General features: G+C 38.6%; 1 protein-coding gene across 2 annotated transcripts; it reads right to left on the bottom strand.

Annotated features, from left to right (window-relative positions):
- Window positions 1-3,239: 3,239 nt before the first annotated feature.
- CDO1 (cysteine dioxygenase type 1) lies at window positions 3,240-26,617 on the bottom strand. Of its 2 annotated transcripts, none has more exons than XM_083352088.1 (5): window positions 17,806-17,984; window positions 17,363-17,440; window positions 11,159-11,316; window positions 6,624-6,793; window positions 3,240-5,812 (listed from the first exon to the last, which is right to left on the bottom strand). In XM_083352088.1, exons 1-5 carry the CDS (start codon window positions 17,808-17,810, stop codon window positions 5,783-5,785), a joined length of 441 nt encoding a protein of 146 aa, XP_083208214.1. In that variant the 5' UTR covers window positions 17,811-17,984; the 3' UTR covers window positions 3,240-5,782. The 2 variants fall into 2 exon arrangements, with proteins under 2 accessions (XP_083208214.1, XP_083208213.1); XM_083352087.1 differs by lacking the exon at window positions 17,806-17,984 and adding an exon at window positions 26,324-26,617 and having other exon boundaries at window positions 3,243-5,812.

The raw sequence follows: 26,617 nt of genomic DNA, 5'->3' as shown, positions 1-26,617 counted from the left end.
AGTCCATGGTGGCTATAGCTCACAAAAATCTGTCTTTTAATAGCCTTTGTTATTCAGAAAAGGTACTACCAAATTCCTTTTGATTGTCTGTTGACAGGCAACCTTTAACATACTAATTCAAGGTTGGAACCTGCTTCTCACTTAGGAGATCTGTTGGAAAACCTTCTTTATTTCGCCCTGTGAGTTTTTGCGATGTGTTTCCTTATTCAGTGTCTTTATAGATATCATTGTAACATTGTTTCTTGACTCTTCTAACCGTTCTCTGAAATTCTTTATGTTCCTTTTTGACGTCTTTCTTGGCTTTGGCTTCTTGTTTTGCAAGTTCCACTTTTTATTCTGCAATCCAGCTTGCTTTTGTTTCTACCTTAGTTTTTTAACAATCTCTTTTCACATTCAACCTTAACAGCTTCTCTGATCTCATGCCAGAATTCCTCTCATTCCCTGTCAATGAGGTTCAGGACTTCAGAGTGATTCTTGATGTTCTCTCTGAAAATAGTGGTACACGGTGGTTAATTTTTTCCTTCCGCTTTAGCTTAACTTGAAAATTGCACACGAGCAATTCATAATATATTCTGCGGTTAAGCCCTGCCTATGTCTTTGTTATTATCACTGAGCTCTTCTACTCCCTTATATTTTCATAATTTCATAATAGTAAAGTTGGAAGGGACCTTGGAGGTTATCTAGTCCAACCCCCTGCTCAGGCAGGAAACCCTATACCATTTCAGACAAATGGCTGTTTTTTCATAGTTCGTGTATTGAAATATTTTCAGAAGCTGGAATAAAAATTTATCATATTCAAAACACCTCAGAAACATTACAATAAAGCAATTTCTCCTGAGGAACATTTAAAACTAAATGATGATGTAACATTTATATTAAATGCTAAACTGACAGCCTCAAACTAATAAATATTACACAAAAATCAGCTACAAGTTTTCCCCTTTCTTATAATAATAATAATAAAGTTGGAAGGGACCTTGGAGGTTATCTAGTCCAACCCCCTGCTCAGGCAGGAAACCCTATATCATTTCAGACAAATGGCTGTCCAGTCTCTTCTTAAAAACTTCCAGTGTTGGAGCATTCACAGCTTCTGGAGGCAAGTTGTTCCACTGGTTAATTGTTCTAACTGTCAGGAAGTTTCTCCTTATTTCTAGGTTGCTTCTCTCCTTGATTAGTTTCTATCCATTGCTTCTTGTTCTGCCTTCGGGCGCTTTGGAGAATAGCTTGACTTCCTCTTCTTTGTGGCAGCCCCTGAGATATTGAAACACTGTTATCATGTCACCCTTAGTCCTTCTCTTCATTAAACTAGACAATTCCAGCAGCCGTTCCTTATATGTTTTAGCCTCCAGACCTCTAATCATTTTTGTTGCTCTTCTCTGTACTCTTTCCAGAGTCTCAACATATTTTTTACATTGTGGTGACCAAAACTGGATGCAGTATTCCAAGTGTGGCCTTACAAGGCATTGTAAAGTGGTATTAATACTTCATGTGATCTTGATTCTATCCCTCTGTTAAAGCAGCCTAACACTGTGTTGGCTTTTTTGGCAGCTGCAGCACACTGCTGGCTCATATTTAAGTGATTGTCCACTAGGACTCCAAGATCCCTCTCACAGTTACTACTGTTGAGCAAGGTACCCCCTATACTATACCTGTACATTTGGTTTTTCTTGCCTAAATGTAGAACCTTACTCTTTTTACCATTGAATTTCATTTTGTTAGATAGCGCCCAGTGTCCAAGTCTGTCCAGATCCTCCTGTATCTTAAGCCTGTCTTCTGGAGTGTTGGCTATTCCTGCCAGCTTGGTGTCGTCTACAAATTTGATGAGTTCCCCATATATCCCCTCGTCCAAATCGTTGATGAAGATGTTGAAGAGCACTGGGCCCAGAACAGAGCCCTGGGGCACCCCACTACACACTTTCCTCCATGTAGATGCGGTACCATTGAGGACCACATGCTGAGTATGGCCAGTCAGCCAGCTACAAATCCATCTGGTGGTGATGCTGTCTAACCCACATTTTTCTATCTTATCAAGTAGTAGTTTGTGATCTACTTTATCAAATGCCGTACTGAAGTCCAAGTAAATTATATCCACAGCATTCCTCTGATCCACTAATTTTGTCACTTGGTCAAAGAATGCAGTAAGATTTGTCTGGCATGATCTGTTTTTGACAAACCTATGTTGGCTTTTAGTAATGACTTTGTTTGCCCTTAGGTGCTCGCTGACTCATTGTTTGATTATCTTTTCCAGAATCTTCCCAGGAATTGAGGTCAGGCTGATAGGTCTGTAATTTCCTGGATCCATTTTTTTTCCTTTTTTGAAAATGGGAACTACATCAGCTCTTTTCCAGTCCTCTGGTAGTTCCCCAGTGCTCCAGGATATTTGAAAAATATAGTTCAGTGTTTCTGAGATCACATCTGCCAGTTCTTGAGAACCTTGGGGTGTAATCCATCTGGTCCTGGTGATTTGAACTCATCTAGGCTGGACAGGTGCTCACTTACCATTTTCTTGCCTCTTAACTTGTGTTTCTATTCTGGTTTTTTTGGCACTATTTTTGATAGGTTGGTCTGTTTTTTTCCTTTTGTGTAAAGACAGATGCAAAAAATGAGTTAAATAGTTCTGCTTTCTCCCTGTTGCTTGTCACCTTCTTGCCACTTTCACCCACTAATGGACCAATCATTTCCTTCACTTTTTTCTTGTTTTTTACATGTTGAAAGAAGCTTTTTTTTGTTATTTTTGACTTTGGTTGCAAGCTTTTGTTCATTTTGAGCCTAAGCTTTCCTCACTTCGTGTTTGCAGGCTTGGGCTATTTGCTGATATTCTGACTTAGTTATGTGCCCCTCTTTCCACTTTCTATACTTGTCCTTTTTATCTTTCAGTTCATCAGAGAGTTCTTTATGCAGCCATGCTGGTTTCTTTTGAGAGTTGTTATTTTTCCTCCTTGTTGGTATTGTGCTAAACTGGGCTTTTATTATCTCACTTTTCAAAATTTCCCAAGCTTCTTGAGTTGTTTTCCCCTTGAGGATTCTCATCCATAGAATCCTTCCCAAGCTCTCTCTAAGTTTATTGAAATTAGTTCTCTTAAAGTCCAAGACTCTAGTTTGACTCTATTCTATTGCTTGTGCTTCCATAATGTTGAATTTCAATATTGTATGATCACTTCCTCCCAATTACTTGCATGCTTTGGGTCATTGTCCTGTTGCATCACCCATCCTCTGCGGAACTTCAGTTGGCGGACAGATGGTCATACGTTTTCCTGCAAAATGTCCTGATAAACTCTGGAATTCATTTTCCCATCAATAACAATCCGTCCAGGCCCTGAGGCAGCAAAGCAGCCCCAAACCATGATGCTCCCTCCGCCATGTTTTACAGTGGGGATGAGGTTTTGATGTTGGTGTGCTGTGCCTTTTTTTCTCCACACATAGTGTTGTGTGTTTTTCCCAAACAACTCAATTTTGGTTTCATCTGTCCACAGTATATTTTGCCAGTAGTGCTGTGGAACATCCAGGTGCTCTTTTGCAAACTTCAAACGTGCTGCAATATTTTTTTGGACAGCAATGGCTTCCTCCATGGTGTCCTCCCATGTACTCCATTCTTGTTTAATGTTTTCCTTATTGTAGATGTGTCAACAAAAATGTTAGCATGTGCCAGAGATTTCTGTAGGTCTTTAGCTGACACTCTAGGATTCTTCTTTACCTCATTAAGCATTATGCGCTGTGCTCTTGCAGTCATTTTTACAGGACGACCACGCCTAGGGAGAGTAGCAACAGTGCTAAACTTTCTCCATTTGTAGACAGTCTGTCTTACCGTGGACACATGAACATCAAGGCTTTTGGAGATACTTTTGTAACCCTTTCCAGCTTCATGCAAGTCAACAATTCTTGATCGTAGGTCTTCTGAGAGCTCTTTTCTGCGAGGCATGGTTCACATCAGACAGTGCTTCTTGAGACCAGTAAACCCAAAACAGGTGTGTGTTTTTAAAGGGCAGGACAGCTGTCAGCAACACATCCAATATCATCACACTGATTGGAGTCAAGGTTGGCTTACTCTTGGCTCCAATTAGCTCTTGGAGAAGTCATTAGGCTAGGGGTTCACATACTTTTTCCACCCTGCACTGTGAATGTTTCCATCTTATGTTCAATTAAAACATGACAACAGCTAATGTTTGTGTAGTATTATTTTAAGCAGACTGTGTTTTTCTATTGTTGTGACTTACATGACGTTTAGAGCACATTTTATGGGCAATTCATGCAAAACTCCATGTAATCCCAAAGGGTTCACATACTTTTTCTTGCAACTGTAGTTGATTTTTGTGTCACTGTTGCCTGGACTACTCCCTGCAGTTTTCTTGGCAACATTTTGGGAAGAGGATTATCTTTTCCTTCTTCCTAAATCTGAGAGAGAAAGAGCCTTTATGTGCCTAAGGCAGAAATCATAGTCTGGTTTGTAGCTGGTGCCTTAACCGCTATACCAAACTCGTTCTTGACTGACTTTTACAATATTATTTTATGATTATAGTGCTCGAGCTGCTACACACACACACACATCTACACTTGTATACATACATAGTCTTATTTAAATTATTGGGCTGGAGCCTTGAAAGCTCTGTGTTATAGAATTTATATAAATAATTAAATTTTGAAAGTAGCTTCCATGACATTTAGTACAGCTACAATAAGAGTCATTGTAACATTCAGTAATTCTGGCCTTGAATTTTTTTGGAACTATACAAATGTCACTGAAGTGAACATAATTTTGGAAGAAAATATCCCCAACTCTATTTTTGTATATTTATGTAATATAAGCTCACTGAAGTGAACTCCCAAGTAATTGCTGTCAGATTCTGCACAAGTACACGGTCTTTGTTCTGTGAAAGAGAGTTCCCATTTTAATTAGCAAATCAACCAAATCTTTTTTTTGTCACAAGAAAGAATTCTGTTGAAGAAAAAAATGGAATACTTGCTCGGTACCTTTTACTTTCTAGTGCTAGATATGGTGTTTATAAGCATCCCAGATTCAGAAAAAAATAAAAATAAAAATCACTATTCTTTCTTCCCTTATCCTTAGTAATGGTTGGGTCTAACAAAAATATTGACCAGTTTCTGGTTGTTGTTTTTTAAAAAATCAACAGTACAAGTGTGTCTAAAAATCAGTTTTATTAGGGTAATTGGTCGGTTTTAATAATACAACCCACCTGAAACATTAACAGTTGAGCCCTTTCATCACTCTTAACTTAATCACAGACACATTTTTTTCTGAATAAAACATTGTAGAGGATACTCTTTATTGCTCCTACTAAAAGATAGTACTTCCATGTTAGATTTTAAAATGCACAATTAAAATTCCAACAAATTATTACATCCATGATAAAAAGAATTCTCTTTGCATCATAAAGTATACACTAGATAGGAAATAATGTGAACATGGAGTTTGACAAGTTATAAAATTAGCTTTAGTAGTGTACATTCTTTCGGAAGGCCTGCTAAGTACAATGTTTGTGTGCACAGTCTTAGAATTAATCAGAGGCATTCTGCTCCCCCCACCATGCTCTTATATTTGTTGGTTGTCTGCAAGAATCTTCTATATTCTGCATTTTAGTGTTTATGTATGAGAGAGAAAGAGAGAAAGAAATCATAGCTAAAAAGCTGCTTTTCATATAGGACAGCTATGTAGTCCTGCATAAAGATACAGCTTGATACTGGCATTAGCCACATAATTCTTCTGCTCTTGCTCAAACAATTTCTAACAAAATAAAAGAATGTATGTTGGTACGTTTTGTGCTTCTCAGTTGTTCTCTTGAGAAACTGCTGAAGTCTAGAGAAAGAAAGAGATAAATGGAGAGTTTTCAGTTATTTTAAATAAAGCAGATGGTCTCTGTAAGCATGAAATTCTAAATAACTGTATGACTGAAAAAATGTAGAATCAAGTATTATTACGTTTTCCAATAATTTCCTGAGGTATAAAACAAATTTGCCTTTTTCATATAAGGGGAAGGAGTGGAACTGATTTGTGAAATACCTAAAAAATGTAATTATCATCATTTACTAGTGTTAAACTACTATCAATAATAATGCTTAATAATCAATTACTGATTTTATTCTTTTTTTAGCTGAGACACTTCTCAAAGGCTATCATGCAGACCAGCATTTTTAACACTGAAGGAAGAGAACTGCATAATTCAATTTTCTTCAAATGTCTGCCCTGAGGGAACTACATCAGAATAAGGACACTAGTCTACTCTGATTTCCCAAGTTCCAATATTTTGTTCTTTTTTCAAAGAGAACCCTACCTTTTTTTAGTCTCCTTTAAATATATATATATACAGAGTTGCAACATGAAATGTTAAAATGAAGATGGGCCATCCTCAATGTGTACAATATTTTCTATTTGGAAGTTATTTTTTAGTAATGAAAAAGTCAGAATAGAAACTTTAATAATAAATCCAGTGTGTATTTTTTCTCTCTTCAATAATCCTGAAGCTTTGTTCAGGCATAAAATTATGATATTTTTAATATCCTTGTCTAACCATGGTTACAGTATGTAAGAGTTGAGCTTTTTTCCTGGCTGCTTCCTCATTGCTTCTGTCAGCATGACCACAAATGACAAGATACATAGCGATACTTACGTATGGAGTCCTTTCTCCAAACTGACTATAGAATGTCATTTTAACTTTTTGCTTGTGTCCAGTTCTTTGGTCAAAGGTCTGGCAGATTTCAAAAGGTGGACTGTACAAGTGGAGACTGATGGCTGTTTCGGTATGGCTTGGGTTCTCCACACGATGCAAACCAATGGAGTCTACAAAGAATGTAAGACCATAACAAATCAATGCAGTGCAGCAGTTAGCTTGGGTAGTTCTCAATTCCACCCATCCATGAAGCCTACTAGGTGACATTTTCACCAGCTGCTTTATTAACATGCTATATTTAAACGGGTCTTTCAAAGGCCTAGCGTGCATATCCAGGAACCCAGTTTATTTCTTAATCGGCATTGGACTCCCAGCAAAGTATTCTGGAGTAACTGAAGTTTATACTACTGAATCACGCTCTGTCGTGCAAATCTAGAAAGACAGTGCTCCTTTCTGGCCATAGGACACAGACCAGTTCCACAAAAGAGCACTTTAAGACTCCCTCCATCTCATTTTTTTTTAAAAAAATTGAAGACAAAATGGTGAAAGGGCAATGAAGGGTTTCCTAAGCCTATTTACAATGATTTCAATCCTAAAACAGGCTATTATGGATTTTAAAAAACAACAGACAGACAGATAGATAAAGAACCACACAAACCACTGGGAGATGTGGCTGGATTACAAGCCAACATAGCTCCTTTGCATTTTATTTGGCAGTTCCCATTTTTACTTGTTGTCTGTTACTGGATTGTTTGGTAGGTCATTTTTTCAGGAGCTGTAGATTTGCACTGAGGGAAAATTGCAGAAACAGAGGTTATTCTCATTATATAAAACTGCAATTTGAATGGGAAGAAATGCCAGAAAAGAAAAACAATGTATGTATTAAAGTCTTTTGACAGGGCTCACAGGTGATACTTAATCAGCTCAACAGCAATCCCAGCTGGCTGTATGAATCCAAATATTCAGATTAGGAAGGAACCTGTTATTTTCAACTTGTATTCAAACATATATATAGAAATTAGCTACTTGCTGTCACAGGCAAACATGATAAAATAAATATCCAAAGTGAGCATACACATACATAAAGTGTAAAAAACCTCAAAGTTATCAAAAGATGCTAAAATGATCAGTCTTTTCAGGGGAAGGGAATGTGTATTCGGGGATGGAGAACCTAAACTATTGGTGTTTGAATGAAGGTAGCTGTTGTGATTCAGGGTCAGCCTGTGGGTTCGGCAGTTGGGTCGGACGACACAGAGGAGGAGGAGGGGGGGTGTTGAAGAGCTTGCTGAGGGGATTGGACAGCTTGATGAGAGCCCTCAGTCAGGCCCCTCCCACTTGGTCACCACGGAGACCCAGCTGTGTGAGCCTGACAGCGTGGATGAAGATGACCCACAGCTGGCCCTGTTCAAGGACGCCCGATGCAGGAGGCAGTCAATTAGGAGTAAACAGAGGAAGGCAATGGGGCTTCTTGGAAGGAGGCAGAGAGAAGCCACGCCCTGAACTCTATATAAGGGGAATGTGTGGGGAGGGCTGGTTTGCTGAAGGCAACCGCTCGGATAGTTCATGTTTCTTTAAGCTCCTGTTTCTTGGTTTGTCTTGTTCCGTTTGTTTTTGTTGCAATAAATTTGGCAGGCGTAATTCCAGCCTCTTGCCGTTTGGAAAGGGGTTGTCTCTGCCTTTTCTGCAGGGCCAGTAGCAGGCTGGTACAGAACAGTAGCAGCAGAGAACTTGGCTATGTTTTTCAAGGTTTTCATAGGCCTGTGCATCAAAAGAAATTACATTTTCTCTTCTGACTGCCAGAATAGCAGGAAGGGGTATACAGTATTTAGTTTGGACGCCATGCACATATAGCTGTCTCCATGTCATCCAACTGGCAGAAATATATTTGGTGCTGAACTGGAATATGGTTATGGGTTCCTTCATTGGATATGCACACAGTGCTAGCATTTCTTAAATCACAATACTTGGTTGAAAAGTACGTAGTACCACCAGGACATCCTTCTTAGTATGTACAGATTGACAAAGTTGAGAGGAGAAAAGCCAAAAAATTACAAAGTGTTATGTCAAGCTTCATGGACTAACTGATGTAAAGGACTTTAAGCAATGATATATGGATCAAATGCCAGATATTGAGATGATTTCATTAACCTGGATTTCATTTCCATCTGGAGTTGGAAGACAAGGTTAGCTCAAGCTTAGCCTCTTCTTCTGAATTCCAGCACAAAACCACGAAAATAAAATGGCCAGGAAAAACAGGAAAGGTTAGGCACCCATTTTTCCTCTTCTTGGAGAGAAAGAAGATACTAAACCTGCCATTGTATCTCTACAGATATGGAGTCACATAATTTTCTTTTTTGTTATTTTAAACAAATGGAGGGACAGGGACCCAGAAGGTGTTAGCCACAGAAGTGCCTAATACCAAAAGTAGCTTCTAATTTAGTCAGGAATGGTTTAGGTTTCTTTATTACCGTATTTAAGAATATGGCCATACAGAACAAACTTTTCTAAACTTAAAGAACATATAATTTGCAACGTTCAACATCTACTGTAAGCAGGTAATTTGTGCAACCATATAGCTGAAAGATGGTTTGAAGGGAAACATCTTTTTAAAAGAAATGGATGTTTTATGGATGGTCAGGGATAGATAAGACGACAACTTGGGAGAAAGGAAAAACACTGTGACAAAACAGAACAAATAAAACAAACTGAAGACAACTCTCAGGAATGTAATGGAAAATGATGTGGTTTGAAGATAAGGAAAATGTAGTAGCAGCAAGGTAAGTGAAAGCTCATTAGAAATATTTGGTAGCTATTATGAGACAGGAAGATAATCTCTGGGATCAGACTACTGATCTTTTAAAATATTTTTATCCCCCCTTTATTATCTTTACAAATAATTCAAGGTGGCAAATGTACCTAATTCTTCTTCCTCCTCCTATTTTTCCCACAACAACAATCCTGAGGTGAGTTGGGCTGAAAGAGAGTGACTGGCCCAAAATCACCCAGCCTGTTTTTCATGCTTCGGGTCAAATGAGAACTTACGGTCTTCTGTTTTTTTAGCTGAAATCCCCACTATCAACATTATATAGAATCCAATGTTTTAGTTATTATGTATACAGTAAGTCAAAATGACACAGATTAGAAAGAAATAGTTTAGCTTTGGGTGGAAAAAATTTGATGGAAAATTACAAGTTGTTAGGAAAGGAAATCTTGTCAGTATTTTAAATTAAGGACTGGTGTATTTTCAACTGTTGTTCTTTCTATCTATTCTCTTGTTAGAAAAATATTCAAACAATGGTGTACCAGCATGAACTGAACATATTCTCTTCTCTCTGTTTTGTTTTGTTGTCAATAAACTTATTTTCTAAAAATCAGTTCAATTTTGTCTCCAATTAAATCATCTTTTCCCCCTATCCAGTAACATGCTATACAGGGTAGAAAATATAATCTTTGAAGTTTCTTTTCCCCAGGTAATAGCCAATATTGCAAAACGAAGGGGGCTTTTTTTAAGGACAAGCTAGGAATTCACAGGGTATGTCTCTGTCATAAAAATGCAACAATTCTTGGATTCCTGTATCTTCCACATTTTTTTTAACAAGAGTGAGATTGGCAGCATTTGGGAGGATCAAGCAGTATCTCCTGTTCCACTCCCGTCCTCTAGGGATTAGAGAACAGAGCTGAATCATAATAAATACTATTAGACAAAATATGTCAAAGGAAAAGAGATGACTAAGTGATAAATGAATGATGGGCACAGGGGCAACCTATGTTCCTTGCACTAAGCCAGGGGTGTCAAACTCAGTTTCATTGAGGGCCGCATCAGCATTGTGGTTGCCCTTAGGGGGCCGGGTGGGTATGGCCAGGGTGGGCGTGGCCTACTGGGTGGGCATGGCTAGAGTGCGTATGGCCTACTGGGTGGGCGTGGCCAGCTCTACTTCGTTCACATCAAGGGTACCTATGGGGGTCTGGGCAGGAGTGGGACAGATCTGAGGGTCTCTGGCAGAAGGAGGGTCTCTGGGCCAGGGTCAAGGTAGCGGGGGCTGTTCCCTCACTGTTTCCAGGATGGCTTCGTGGGCCACATGAAACCACTTCGTGGGCCGGATCCCTCCCCCAGGCCTTGTGTTTGACATGTCTGCACTAAGCAATAGTTTTGATGGCAATAAGACCTTTTTGAATTACCAAGCTGTCAGTAGATGCCATGTCAGTGTCTAAGTTGGTTCCTGTTGGAGGTAAACTGTTAAAATTGTAAGGAGGAGATTAAATGAGCTTCCCATAGTCTGCTGAAGGCTGTGGAATAAAAATCATGCATGCATGCATGCATGCATGTACATACCGTATATATAAATAAATATGCAAGCAAGCAAGCAAAACAAACAAGTCATTTACGGAAGCAGGAAAAATAAGGTTATTTCCCCCAAAATCATAGAAGGACTGTGTCATGACTTTTACCATACCATAAAAAATTAAACTTTAATGGTAATCACTATTGGAGAAAGTAATGTTAAATTTAAAGATACCAAAGCAAAATGACTTACCATTAATATAGGCACACTGATTTCTCTTTAACACTCTTTCTGATTTTTTTAGCATCTCTCCAGCCCCCTTTTTGCCAGGCCACTCAAACAAAGTTTCCTTTAGGTTTCCTTGAAGTAGCTTCATAAAACAGTGTGAATCTGTGTGATCATGGATACTACTACAAAAACAGAGATTTAAAAAAATGCATAAAGTCAGAAAGATTGATGCTTGCAAAGCAGCGTCTCCCTACCTTTTCTATATCCCGCAGCCCTAAAACACTTCTAATATATTCTCGCACCCTTCAAAATAACAAATTATGGATATACACTATAATTTTGAAAACCTAAATTTTCACACCCCCTGGAATATCATTTCGCACCCCCGGTTGGGAACCCCTGCTGTAAGGTGTGTTGTATGTGTGCGTGTGTCTGTGTGTTTGTGTTATATATTAGGTCAATTTTCCACAACTTGGCATTTTCCAAAGAGTTAAAATGCTATTTCTAGAATTCCCAGACAGCACATTGGCAATAAACAAAAATAATTGCTGTTTTGCACGGCACAACATGCCCTACAAATTCAATTATCATGAATATAATGTTCAATTCCAGTTAGGTAACAGCAATAAACCATGATCTTTGGCTGATCTGGAAAAGCTAAGCAAGGTTTGGACCTGCTTCGTATTTGGATTGCAGATTGCCAGGAAATTCCAGAATTGTAAATTAGACTAAGAAATTTGGGCGGGGGGGAGGAGGGAATACCTTGGAGGAAGGCAAATGGTAAACCAGTTATTCCTTGTTGCTAAGAAAACTACACAGACATATCCCTAAATTAACTAGGGGTTGAATTCTGTTCGAACAAGTCTTATCTTTACAGTGTTCCAAAACAGCCAACTTTCAATAGCCAAGTGTTGCTAAACTCTTAATCTCAGTATCCCAGCCAAATGATCCATGGTGAGGGTGTTGGGAACTATAGTTCAGCAAAAGTGAACAGTTCAGGTGCATATTTTGCACTTTTGTGTACAAACATTTACCTGGACTGAATCAATGTAAGTATTGTAGCTAACAATTCTACCCATGAATTAAGAAACTTTAAAGGAAAGATCATTCAGGCTAGTCCAAAAGAATCATCATTAGAAATAATACAATCTTTACTTTTTTTTTACTTAAATAAAACTTTACATTGACCCTTCAATTGTAAACTCAGTCTGCAATTATTTCTTACATACAGGCATACTTATTTATATGCTCAGTGCTTTTTTTGTAAAAGAAAAAGGTGCTGGAACTCACACATGTCATACAACCTGCCTTGCCTACCCTGCAAAGTTCCATCCAAAAAAGGTGCCGGAACTCCGTTCTGAGTGTTCTATGAGAAAAAAGCTCTGTATATGCTAGTTATAAAATTTTTGTCCTGCAAGCTTCCTAATGTGCTTTAAGATCCACGATTATTAATGCTATATTTCTGAGCATTAGTACTTATATGATATGTTTGCACATCTTTTTTTTATTAAAAACCAATTTGGCAGTATTTGTTTTCTCCGTTTTGCAATAGAAAACAAATGCCACGTACTTATATTGTGCAACACAGTTAAGGGGAAAAAAGTAAAGTATCTAGGTTACAAAACACACATATTTCAAAGAGGCTAGGAAAGAAATAGAACTAAGACAGCCAATATTTAGGTTTGAACAGTTTTAAACTATGTAGAAACAACTCTTATCCATAGATTCACTATTACAGACCTTACTGCCCTACTATTTTATTAATACTAGTGTTCTCAGAGTCCTACTTTTCTTATAAGGGACTGAAATATATTAAGAGATGTTGGCACCTTAAATGCATTTGACTACAAGCAGAACTGCGTAAGCAAATTTATTAGATTGATTGATTAAATTTATATGCCGCCCTTCTCCCTAAGGACTCAGGGTGGCTCACAACAATAAAAAATTAAGAAACATAAAGTACAAAAATTAAAAAAGAATTAAACAATAAATATGATAAATACATGACAATTTAACCCAATAAAAACCTAATTTAAACCATAATCAGTCCAGACCCGCTTGTTGAAATAACCAGGTCTTCAGGTCACAGCAGAAGGACCGAAGGTCAGGGGCCGTCCGCAGCTTCGGAGGCAGTTCATTCCAGAGGGTCGGCATGCCCACAGAGAAGGCTCTCCCCCTGGGGGTCGCCAGCCGGCATTGCCTGGCCGACAGCACCCTGAGGAAGCCGACTCTGTGGGAGCGAACTGGGCGATGGGAGGTTGACAATGGCAGCAGGTGGTCTCGCAAGTACCCCGGGCCTCAGCCATGTAGGGCTTTAAAGGTTATTACCAGCACCTTGAATCACACCCGGAGGGTAACCGGAAGCCAATGCAGCTCACGCAGGAGTGGTGTAACATGGGAGTATCGAGATACTCCCATAAGCACCCGCGCAGCCGCATTTTGCATCAGTTGAAGCCTCCGGGTGCACCTCAAGGGCAGCCCCATGTAGACAGCATTGCAGTAATCCAAGCAAGAAGTGACGAGGGCGTGGGTAACCGTGCATAGGGCATCTCGGTCCAAAAAGGCGTGCAACTGGCACACTAGGCGAACCTGTGTGAAGGCCCCCCTGGTCACGGCCGTTAGATGATCTTCCAAGTTAAGCCGTGAATCCAGGAGGACACCCAAGTTGCAGGCCCTTTCTGAGGGGGGCAGTACCTCCCCCCCATCAAAAGAGATGGAACTTGTTGGACACCACTGCAGCTTCCCAGGAGAACTTCATGCTAACTAATCTTTCTAAGCACCCAAGTACTTGTAATCCCTCAATTTTGGCCATAAATGTGATGGGTAAACTTGTGAATATGGTTGTAATTGCTGTGGACATCATCCATATCCACAAAATGGTTTTCTTCACATGCAGAATAGAAGAGGGATCACTTGGTGTCCTACTTTCCATCTCTGGAATGGAAATAAGGCTGTAATAGTCTAAGGCCACTTGGTTTGAGACTGTCCATGCTAATTCCCCAGTATACTGTTTCTAGTGGAAAGTTCTATGTCTTTTGATAAATAACTGAGACAATGTAAATTTTGCTTGCTTGTGATTCTGTCTCCTTCTCTATTTTGCCAGCCTTTATTACAATCTTGCCAGTTTACTGTTTTCAGTGTTTGCTGCTAAATAAGCATCAAGCTATATTTTTGCAGCTGAATTGGGTGATCTGTATGCCTGCCCTGATCTGATCTAGTATAAGGATTAACAGGAATGTAATGGGTGCAAACTAAAGTAGAAATGAGCCACAATAATTTTCCAAAGTACGGTATTTTATTTATTTTATTTTATTTATTTAGATTTATATACCGCCCTTTCCCGAAGGACTCAGGGTGGTTTACAGGGCATTTAAAAGAGAGTCAATACAAACGTTAAAACAAATTTAAAAAGATTAAAACCCTGAGAACAATAAAAAACCCAATTAAAATTAAAAAATTCTCAGCCTGGGCCAGAGATCTTGAAGAGCCAGGTCTTCAGGTCCCGGCGGAATGAACGGAGGTCGGGGGCAGTCCTAAGCTCCGCAGGCAGCTGGTTCCACAGGGCAGGCGCACCCACTGAGAAGGCCCTACCCCTGGGTGTTACCCGCCGGCAATCTTTAACCGGCGGCACCCTGAGAAGACCCTCCCTGTAAGTAGCATATATTCCAGAAAAAAAACAAAGAAAGAAAAAACCAAACCAGAAGCAATATTATTCTGTTTCTTATTAACTAAGCAATGAGCTAAAAAAATGGAGAAGGACCTTTTCTGTCTTACAAAACTCATATCCTTCCATGTCATGGAAACTGGTTTTACCATAGAGCAGAGATGGGCAACTATGGCAACTTTACAACCTGTGGACTTCAACTCCCAGAATTCCCGAGCCAGCATAGCTGCCCTAGAGCAGGGGTGTCAAACTGCCGGCCCATGGGCCGGACACATCACAAAGAAACCGCACCCACCCCATTGCCAGCAATGGGGGAAAAGTTCCGATATGTCGCGCAACGTCACGTGACATCACGGGTTTGACATGTCTGCCTGAGAGCTGAGAACAGCTGTTGTTTCAGGATCTCAGGATTCCAAGCCATTCTTGCACATAAAAGGGATATGTTATCCTTTGCCACATTGACAACAACATTTCAGAGAGATATTGGCAGATTGAAAAAAAAGGAAAAAAACTGGGGTGGAGAAGGAATAAGAGGAGCATTCTATTCCTGGATTTAAGCAGCCATCATAACACAATGCTCTTTCAGTCAAACCCTGGAGCCATCTTACAGAGGCTGGTCAGAGCAATGAAAACCCTGCTACCATTGTAGTAAAACACAAAGAAAGAAGTCACCAAGTGGCGCTAAAGTAGCTTGTTTTGACAAAAGCAATCAAGATAGCAGTCCTGCAAAAACCAGAAATAAAACGACAGACTGTTTTCAAGAACTATTTCTGGTAAGCTATAAAACCACTTATAACTTATGTTTGCAATGCTCACCCTGTTTTTTGTCATCTGTAGCTGGCAGTGGAAACCTATCACTGATTGCAGGGATAGGATGAACATTTATGAAGGAATCCAGATGTCTACCAGCATTTGATGTGTACCATAATTTGGTGATATTCCTATGTATAAGATTTTTAGTGGTGAACCCATGTGGAAATTGGAAGGGACGCGGTGGCTCAGTGGGTTAGGACGCTGAACATGTCGATCGGAAGGTCAGCAGTTTGGCGGGTCGAATCCCGAGTGCCGCGTAGCAGAGTGAGCGCCTGTTACTCGTCCCAGCTTCTGCCCACCTAGCAGTTCGAAAGCACGTAAAAATGCAAGTAGAAAAATAGGGACCACTACGTTGGGAAGGTAACAGCGTTCCGTGCGCCTTTGGCGTCTAGTCATGCTGGCCACATGACCACGGAGACGTCCTCGGACAAGCGCTGGCTCTTCGGCTATGAAACGGAGATGAGCACCGGCCCCTAGAGTCGGAAACGACTAGCACATATGTGCGGGGGAACCTTTACCTTTACCTTTACATGTGGAAATTACTGCACATTAGACAATCATGTAACCACATTATGTGGACTGAGTTGTGGAGAACTGGATTCTTCAGGCTCCCAAAGGATCTTGCACACACCTGACTGGCTGTGTCAGTGTCAGTGTTAAATGTGATGCTGGGCCTCTTGTTGTTCTTATTGCCCCGCTCTTAAAATGCTAGCATTAGGTGGTCTTAATCTTTAATACCCACAATTTGGGACAGTTACAGTTAGAATAAAAATGGGATGAAGGGGGAATGAATACTGTATTATAAATGAATTCCTCCCCATTCTCCAATATGGTTGCATGGACAGGACTGATAGACTAGTTCTTGGCTCACTTGTAAAGTCATACTCAAATAATGTTAAACTGTAACAAAAATGCTTGTAAATTAAATATTAAAAATGGGGGGGAGGGAGGTTGCCTTTCCAGGAATAGAGGTTCTATAACTGATGCTTATTTCTTTTTTTAAAGAAGTTATGTCTAATCTCAGTTAAGCTGAAAGGGATCAGGTGTGATTGGTATTTGTAGCGGTGAGAATGAGGGACTGAGACCTGGAAGTCCGAAAACTTCCAGAAGGTGGCAATGGAAAACACCTTATATACTGTTGCCAAGAAAACACATGAATGAGTGTGCAAAATTGCTAGAAGTCACAAAATTGCAAAAAAGTGTGTGATGTATATGGGGAGGTTGTATTTTTGAGCAACGTTTTTGGTAATTATTCTCTTACGAGAAGTGGTGTTAAGAGTCTCAGTTCTGGAGATGAGGACTTTAAAATAGCAGCATTATAAAACATGGTCTTCTTTTGGACTAATCTTTGTGGTTGTTGAATGCAGGCAGAAAACAAAACACATTTTCATTTGCTTTCCTGAAATTAAAGCAGGCTCTATCTTTTCTGACTAACTTTTGCAGGCCAAACACATTATACTCTTACGGAAAAACAAAATCTTCTTCAAGAGAAACCAGCAAGCACTAATGAAGCCTCACCAAATGACCAGTGACCATTAGAAGCAATCAAGTATATAAAAACATGGTCATTGATAACTGTTGCACATTTGGTTTTGATCTGTGAATTTAAAAGTTATCAAATCTGTTGGAAAGGTGGACTTTAACCATCTATTGATAAGGTACAACATAAACAACATTCTCTTCAGAGTGCATTCACATTGTAAAATTGTATCCACAGACTTTTGATCATTAGTATCTTCTCAATTACAAACCTGCCATGGCCTTCTCCCCAGCATAAGATCATCAGATTGAATTTTCCATTTCCTTTATCTACAAGATTTCTTGTGTATCTGAAATGATAAAATGTCAGGGAGCCTTTGTCAGTTTTACCTTCGGGAAGCAGAAACAATTTTTAAGAAGATATGAAATGGCATAGACAGGCTGCCATCCTGTTCCAAAAGCACTTCACGTTAAAGGTTATTTCTGTATTGAGACATTAAACAATTTTGTATCCTTTGATATTATGAGCACTTATAGCATGCTAGCATTCAGAAAATAATACTGAGTTACGTTACGGTCAGATGCTGGACAATAATCACATGTCAAATGATTTAAACAGTTTGCAGGACATAAAACTAAAGCATCTATTCATTTAGAGTTTTTTTTTATCCCACCTTTATTATTTTTTATAAAAGACTGAAGGTGATGAATGTACCTCATACTCCTTCCTCTTCCTATTTTCTTGACAACGGCAATCCTGTGAGGTGCATTGGGCTAAGAGAGTGCTACTGGCTCAAAGTCACCCAGACAGCTTTTATGCCTAAGGCAGGACTAGAACTCATGGTTTCCTGATTTCTAGCCTGGTCTCTTCACCATTGGACTATGTCAGGGGTAGGCAACCTCGGCTCTTTTATGACTCATGGACTTCAGCTATGCTGACTCAGGAATTCTGAGAGAGCCAAGGTTGCTTACCCCTGGACTATGTGATTAATAGTGGACACCAGCTTTCAAGATTTTTTGCTTTCTTTTGAAAACAGTTTCTTAAGGGTTATTGAGCTCCAAGGAATATGAGAGTTTACTTGTGGAATTTTACTCTATGGTGTGTGTGTATGTGTTTGTGTGTGTGTGGGGGGGACTTTTCCTCTTCGGCTCCCCATGCCTGACCCTTCACCCTATGCAGATGGATATTTCTTGAACCCTGGAGGAACAAAGGTAATTATTTTCTGCCACAAGTATTACATTACACACATTTTTCTCCATCCCTTTATATTTTATACTTATCTTTTCCAAATTCTTCTTTCATTTAAAAGGAAGTCCAGCATCAAATATTTTTTTTAAAAAAACACATTTATATAGTGCTATAAAATTCCAAACAAATTTATTTAAAACAAATTTGCAATCCAGTTGACAATATAACCCAAATACTTCTTGGATTAGATAATTTCCAAATAGTCATATTAAGGAAAGCTACTTTTCTGTGTGAGGTATTTTAGACCTAAAAGTTATATAACAATATATAGCACGTGCATACATGCATGGACACGTATGCATAGAGTCAACAAAAGAGAAAGGAAGAGATTTTCCTGATAAAATAGCAATGTTATATATAGCAAACAAGAGATTATGACAAATAAGATAAGGAGTGTCAAGGGTAGGAGTTACACAAGAGTCTATGATTAGGAAGTTCTTCAATAAGATTCAAAATAACAGAATGCAGCTTGCAGAACAGGGAAAAAAAACTGAACAGAAATTCTCCAAAACATTTGAATTAAGTCTGATTTTTAAAAAGCTGCAAATAGTTTCCTAATGCATTTTCATTAGAAAATACATCTTTTAAATATTATTCACAATTTATCTGTCTTAAATATTACCAGGTGAATGCATGTATTGAATTTGAATTTTATTGAATTTATATACCGCCCTTTCCCGTAGGACTCATGTAGTTTTAAACCAGAGCACCATCCAGACATGGAGCAAACTAGAGGTTATCTGCAAGGAGATTTTTTTTTCCAAATGAAAAACAAAAACAAAATTGAAATGCAGGAAACTTACTTATGCATAGACAATGTGTTATCAAAAATACTGCAACCAATATATGATATACAACATAACAAAATGATCCAGCCCTAGAAAATGAAATCTGGCTTTTATTACATGACATTGTATTTCTCTTATGTAACTCGTAATAACATTATAAAACATAAGTCAATACTTAAGTAAAGAGGGGGATTTCTGGTGAGCATTATGGTGAGCTAGATGTTCTGTTGACAGAGGATGGCATTTATGACCAAGATAGCAGTTGGATGCTGTATCTGAACTTGCAAAATCTCTTCAGAGAAAGATTACATGCACTCGAGAAAAGCTGCTCCTTGTTGAGTAAACTGCAGGAGTTTTGTGGGCCATTTATGAGTTGTTGAGTAGCTGGGAATCAAAGTAATAGTAGCAATACAACAGAGTTGAAAGGGACCTTGGAGGTCTTCTAATCCAACTCCCTACTTAAGCAGGATATCCTATATCATTCCTAACGCATGGCTGTCCAATCTCTTCTTAAAAAATTCCAGTGATGGAACACCCAGAACTTCTGGAGGGAAGCTGTTGCACTGGTTAATTATACCCACTATCAGGAAATTTCTCCTTAATTCTAGGTCAGATTTTTTTTTGATAAATTTCCATCTGTTGCTTCTTGTCCTGCCCTCAAGGTGCTTTGGAGAATAGGTTAACCCCTCTTTTCTCTGGGGCAGCCCCTCAAACTTTGGAAGATTGGTATCAATCAACCTTAATCCTTCTCTTCGTTAGACTAGACATACCTATTATAACATGGTCTTTTAAGGGCAAAAAGTTTGACCGAACCTCATTTCTTAATCTTTTCTTGAATTATCTTTTTATTCTTTTGGGAAATATTAAGAATGTTCAAATCAACAACTTTCTACTGTATTCAATGGGTAAGGTTCCTTCTCCTAGGTAAAACAAGTTTTAAATACAATTCTAAGTCCTTTGAAAAATATTATTTTTGGAATATAGCAAATAATGTTTTTTGAGTGCTTTATTTTTGAAAAGTTAAAGGATTTGGAATAAAAAAATTGAAATAAATTATAAAATCCTTTCTATGGGAAACTGGATGTTTGCATTTTTGGGAAAGAATGGTAAGCTGGGTTTTTGAAGACTGGATCCTAAAAGGCACCAGAAGCAAATAATATAATGGATGCATCCAGAAGTATATGTATGTAATAAGTGATTCAGAAGATACCCTTAAAGATTTCTGCCATTATTGAAAAATTAGAGGGTGCTATGGAAGAAAAACAAGTTTCACTCAACAAATATCAAATTTGCTTAAATATGAAGCTGAAAAAGATAGACTACTGTATAAGACAGATATAAAACAAGGTGCTGAACCTGTAAATCAAGTATGCTGATGTTTTAATAATTAAACAGGACATGAAAAAAGAGACCATAAAAGTGGCATATACAACTTTTTTATTGGATTTATAAAAGGGATGTCTTAATGTTTGATTTTTTTTTTGAGAAAAGACAAAAACAAAATGGAAAAAATGTGTTGTATTATTTCTAGGGGCTTAAGATCAAGACTTACTCCCCTTGGGAGTAAGGGGAAACAATATAGGGTGGGTTATTTGGCCAAAGTTAAACAGGTGGGTTTTTTCTGACTAGGACTGTAAGGTTTTTAAGGTTTTGCTCTACTGAGAAGAAGGAGCATGCTGTGGATCCTGTTGGTTAAGGAGAAGAGCCTTTTCTGCCGTGGTGCTCGCAGTTGGGAATACTGTGCCCCACCTGAGGTGAAATCCTCACTCACTTATTTGGCCTTCCAAAAGGGTTTGACAACCTCTGCCTGGAGCCCCAATGGGAGAATGGCATCCTGGAGAAGGTTAATGAATTAGACAGACCCCATCTCCTCCCTGTGTGCACTGCGCTCCCTTCCCCTCCATCTTAGTCAATTGGATTTTAACAATCTGAATTTTATGATCTTTATTTATTATTTTAATGTTTCATATGGTATTTTTATTAAATGACTGAGCTGCGTAGGAATAGAAATTCAAGAAACAAATACATAAAATAAGACTTCTATTTCTGACAATTTTTATTTTTTTTTCTGATTAGGACCAAAGATGATATTTTAACATTTTGTGTTAATAATAAAGAGTTATGTGGGTAAAAGGTTATTATATTTTAAATCTTTTTAATTAAATTTAGAATGATTATGTTAACATTTCTGGTAGCTTTTTTGGTTGTTTATTGAATATATTTGAAGGATAAGGTTTGGGAGATTTGTTGAAGAATAGAAAAGGAGGTATGAATGAAAAGAAGGAAATTAAGTGGTCTTATTGATTAAGCTTGTAACAGATGTGGTCATTTCTGGTAACTCTTAATAGAGTTTTGCTGATTAAGGTGGATGACAAGGAGTTTTAGATATGTTTATAGAGAATGAGGTGAGATATGGGATTAAAAGATTGTTGTATTTGAAAAGTTGGTGATAAGTTGTTAAAGTTGTTGAATGCTTGCAAGGAAAAAGGAGAAGTTCCTTTTTATCTTCTTTTTTCTTTTTATATATTTTTTTCTTTCTGTTTTTTTACTTTTTGTTTTTTATGTTTTACTTTTTTGTAGTTTGCATTATTTTTATTGTATATTGTACTCTTTAATAAAAATAAAAATGTTATTAAAATTAAAATTAAAAATATTTTGGGAGTTGAGCATCCAGCACCTTAAATCAGTTTGTTTTCTAATTGATAGGCAAAGTTCGCTATATAAGTATGAAGCAGGAATGTGTACTAATACAGATATTTCCTGATACTATGGTATGCTATGACTCAAAAATAGATTTTCGTTTCCCCTAAGTGACCAGTGGCATCTTCAGGGTGTATATGTGTCAAAGGCCATCCACCTTTGTGATTAAAGCCTTGCCTCTTTATATGTGTATGTGTAGCCTTGATCTCTTAGACAGCAGTTCTGCAATTGCCATCTAGCCAGTTTTGAACACACACACACCACTGATATCAGTGAAAATGACAACAGATGGGTTGGAACCAATTCCATTCCATTTGATCACTGATAAAATTAAATTCCTTATCGTTTATCCAGAGTTCAGGTGTGTTGCATGGGTAAACAGCATGGCAGCTGTTTGGGAGCAGACAAGTCCTTTTGTAAAGCTCTCTGCAGGACATTTATGAATAAGAGAAATAATCAGATTTAGGCTTGTGGGTTCTATTTTGCGTTTTACCAGAGTCTTGAGGACCATCAGCTGGAGTAGAGGCAACAAAAGGGTTCAAGAAGAGGAAAACAAGGATTCTTACTTTCTTCAAGGATTCCTGAATGCTTTAGGAAAACAAATAGTGCTCAAGATGAGCCACGATCAACCAATTATTCAGAGGTATAGTCAGGGCTTTTTTTCTCATAGAACACTCAGAACGGAGTTCTGGCACCTTTTTTGGATGGAACCTAGTAGGGTAGGCAAGGCGGGGTTTTATGACATGTGTGAGTTCCGGCACCTTTTTCTTTTACAAAAAAAGCACTGGGTATAGTCTATGAATAAACATAACCAATGAAGGGGAACCTCCCTGGATAATTGTTTCCTCTGCCAAAGTGCACAGTTACAAAGGTTTTCCCCTCACTTCATAATCTGCCTTTTGTACCTTAAGTCCACTATTCAAAATCTTGTTGTTTGGAATGTGACGAAACTGGTCCTGCCCCATTTTATGTGACCTCCTTTCAGATATTTGAAGTATGTTATCATTTTATCTTCCCCTCAGATTTTTCTCAAGCTTAAACATATCCCACTCCTTCAAACTCTCTTTATAGGACTTAGAGAGGAAAGTGCATAAACTTGTTAGCAGAACCTTGTAGCATCCTAAATATGAGATAATTCCTGAGAGTTATTTCTCTATAATCAAGTCGTCTATTCTGAGGAGCTAATCATAGCTCTTTATTGTACCAAGATACATTGCTTAATTTTTAAAGACTTCCTGTATTTAATAACTTGCTTTGTTGTGGCTTGCTTTATTACTTGTAATCCTGATAATATTCATGCTTGCATTCATATAATACAGTACATAAGGCAATTTCATCAAGTCATCTAGTATGGTAATAATGCCATTAAGGGAGTATATCAATCCAGCCAAAACATTTGCATCTCAGAGACCTTGCTATTATTTCCGTTTAATTGTCAATATGATGGGTGATGTAAATGGTCCAACACTCAATTAGCAGAGTTGGTCACTAGCAAGTCCCTTAGCTGTTTGGTCACTCCAGTCTTACCCTCTGCTTCCAATCATGTGAGCCTCAAATAAGTAGTTTCCTTTAAATTTATGGAATATATTTACTTTAGGGAAAGGAGACAACCAACGAAATGCCAAATAACCATTAGCTCATGATTAGATCATTTTATCTTCTTTTCCTCTACACCTATAGTAGGGAGCTCCTGGCCTTCCAGATGTATATATCTGGCTTCAAGCCCAGTTAGAGACGTAGGCTTCTGGGTGTTACTATCCTTCAGACATTGCTAAAACCACAGGCTCTCCATACCTGTCCTTTGTTGTGAACAGAAATATATAGCAGTTAACCATCTAAGGCACAAAGTATGGGGAAGGATGGTAACATTCCCTTGCATTTGCAAATAAACATCTCTCTATCCTAATAATGAAGTTATTTACATTAAATAATTTTTAACAGAATATACAACAAAAGTAGTCAGGATGCCCAGAAAGATGTGAAAGTTAACAGTGCTCTTGATTTCTGTTGATCAAGATAAGCTACTTTTCAGATGTATTTGGGATTCTTTATTCAGTGGTATCTGGAATATTCTTCACAAGAGAACTGGAAGGACAGAAGAAAGGTAATTTTGCAAGATACCCTGTGCAACTAGGATGGCCTTGACTGACAGTTGCGCATTTACTAACCAATTAGCAGCTTACAGGGCAAAGTAATCAATGTCATTGTTTATCTTAGAAGGTTAACACTGATAAGGAGTCAGCTGACCCTTTTTAACCTCCTGTAAATGAAATGTAATGTGCCAGGAAGGGTCACGCCTGCTATATCAGCCAGTGAGGTCATCTATATTCTAATCTAAATACCAGTTGTCACTCTCCAAAATTTTTGGAGTGGTCTTTGGTATTTTGACAAACATGACCAGGTCATAGAATAACATTCAACTTGTGCCAATCCTGATTAACTTATGTAACAACCATATTGATTTGGATGTACCTTAAGAACTCACTTTTTGACCTTTATTTATTACATATGGGAAGGATAACTTAAAGGTTAAGGCAACATATCTGACCTGGTGCTTTCTCTTGGCTGTGATTGCATATAGTCTTCTTGAATCTGGTATTGGCCATAGCGCATTTCCAAGCACTATGGCCAATACCAGATTCAAGAAGGCTATATGCAAGGACTGATTCACTCAAATCGGCAGTGGGGATATGCTACTGCTTGAAAGATGCAGTTTTACGCTTTAAAGAATTATTTCACAAACCACTACAAGCTCGCAGAGTTGGGTCTGCATTAAGTATTTACCTACTTATCCTAATGCAGAAACCGATGTAATATATTTTGCTATACTCAACATCACTGGATGCAGGTTATTTTTCTCTCTCTAATATTACTTATTCTCTTTCAGAGAAACATGCTTATTGGACTGTTGTGACATAGACCAAGAACAATATAATAATGCTAAAGAATAACAATATATTTGATTTGCTAGACTAAAACCTAATTAACCATACCCATGAAGTTTCTGTTGAGGCAGAAAATATGTTTGCACGTATGATTGTGTAAATGGAAGATGGTAGGTGACAACCATAAGATTCAAGGGAAGTGAACTACATAAATAATGGGTAGTAATAATTATTTTATTATAGTGGCTATTCACAAATGTGTATGATCATTCAGATATTACCGGTACATCTGTGCTGCAGTTTACTCAGCTTTTGGTTCCTTGAGGTCAGAGGGACAAAGTTCTCTTTTGTTTAAAATCAACCTGCACATGTCAAATAGCTCTACTGAGTGATGATATCTAATTCTTTGATCTCATTCCCACATGGACAGAGAATCTAATACCTGTTGCAGTTATACAGGACCCCATCAATATGACAGTAACTACTGAAAGAACACACAAATTGGGCCAATAGCAACATGATGTATTCATATGAAGCTTCTGGATTTAAAAGACACACAGCAAGAAACTAACCATACAGGCTGGAGTCATACAACGTGATAATGTTGTTAGGTGGTTTGTGAATGCAATTTATAAGTCCATCCTATGGATTATGAATCAAACCAGCATCAGAATCAAGTATAAGAACTTTGCAGCATTACATGGGAAATACAAGGTTGTACTGTTAAGTTGCCATTCTGTGCAATGTGATTTTCAAATGTATTTGACAGTCATCACATTACAGAGCGACCCCTCTACAGTCTACATCTCTGCAAGACTGCCAGCGGTTCTTCTACATTATATTCTGCAACAGAATGGTTGTATTGCACCAAATTCCCTTTCAGATCCATTCCTCAAGATTCAGTAGAAAAAAATGAAGAAATTCTTGGAAAATCTTGAAAAATGAAAACCAGACGATCAACTTAATTTCACACCTAGTAATCAGATGCACAAAATGGTAGAAAAATTGAACAGGTAATGCAAATTCTAGCGTATCAGCTGCAAAGGCAGGATAAAACTAGTACCACCTCCTTGGACACAAAGGTTGGTTAGTCCAGGTGCCACCTTAATTCCCCAAACCAAGGATATCCTGCAGCATAAAAAGGAGGGTCACGCTGCAAGTAAGTCTGGGCTAGACAGTCTGGGAGTTTTGCCAAAGCAGCTCTCCCAGCTGTTTCTAAGATACCCCATTCATTTCTAAATTACCAACCAGCGCCGGATTGCGTGGCCCACCCTCGCTCCAAGTTAGGTTCCCCCCCCCATTTCTCTAAAAAATCCCACTTAATCTCATTTGCAACCAAGGGAACCATTATTGGTAACAAAACACTATGCATCAGGGATGAATTATGCGCATTTTTATGAAAGCTGCAAATTAGATACGTGTAACGTGATTCGCGTAGCAGAGTTGGGCACACCTTAAATCGGGAGGGGGCAACGGAAGGGAATGGGTTTGCATCTAAGGGCTGCACACCAAATGCATTTCTTTCTCTGCGTTCACTAGCAACTAAAGCTCCGAGGCTGTAACTCGGCGTAGCAGGCATTGATTTCCTCTCCCGGCTTTCCCCACGTTTACCTGAATTGGTCAAACTGGGCATATTTGGTCCACTCCTCTGGGTTGCTCTCGTAGGATTCCATTAAAGTTTGCACTTCTGCCACATTGACTTTATCGCTCGCAAACAAGTGATGCAGGGTCTCGACCAGCTCCTCCAAGGTCTGCGCTTTCCATACTTCTCCCTGCATCGAGTACTCCATAACTCTCGGTCGCCGCCTCGTTGCACTAAAGTCTTCCCGCTGGCTAGATGGGGAACGAAAGCTACCCGCCCCGCACCTCAAGGCGAAAGCGACTCTCGCACTGAAGCCGCCGGCT

Source organism: Vipera ursinii (assembly GCF_947247035.1).
Source record: "Vipera ursinii genome assembly, chromosome: 2".
Lineage (NCBI taxonomy): Eukaryota > Metazoa > Chordata > Lepidosauria > Squamata > Viperidae > Vipera > Vipera ursinii.
The sequence above is the reverse complement of the archived record's forward strand: the minus strand, read 5'-3'. Positions and strand labels throughout refer to the sequence as shown.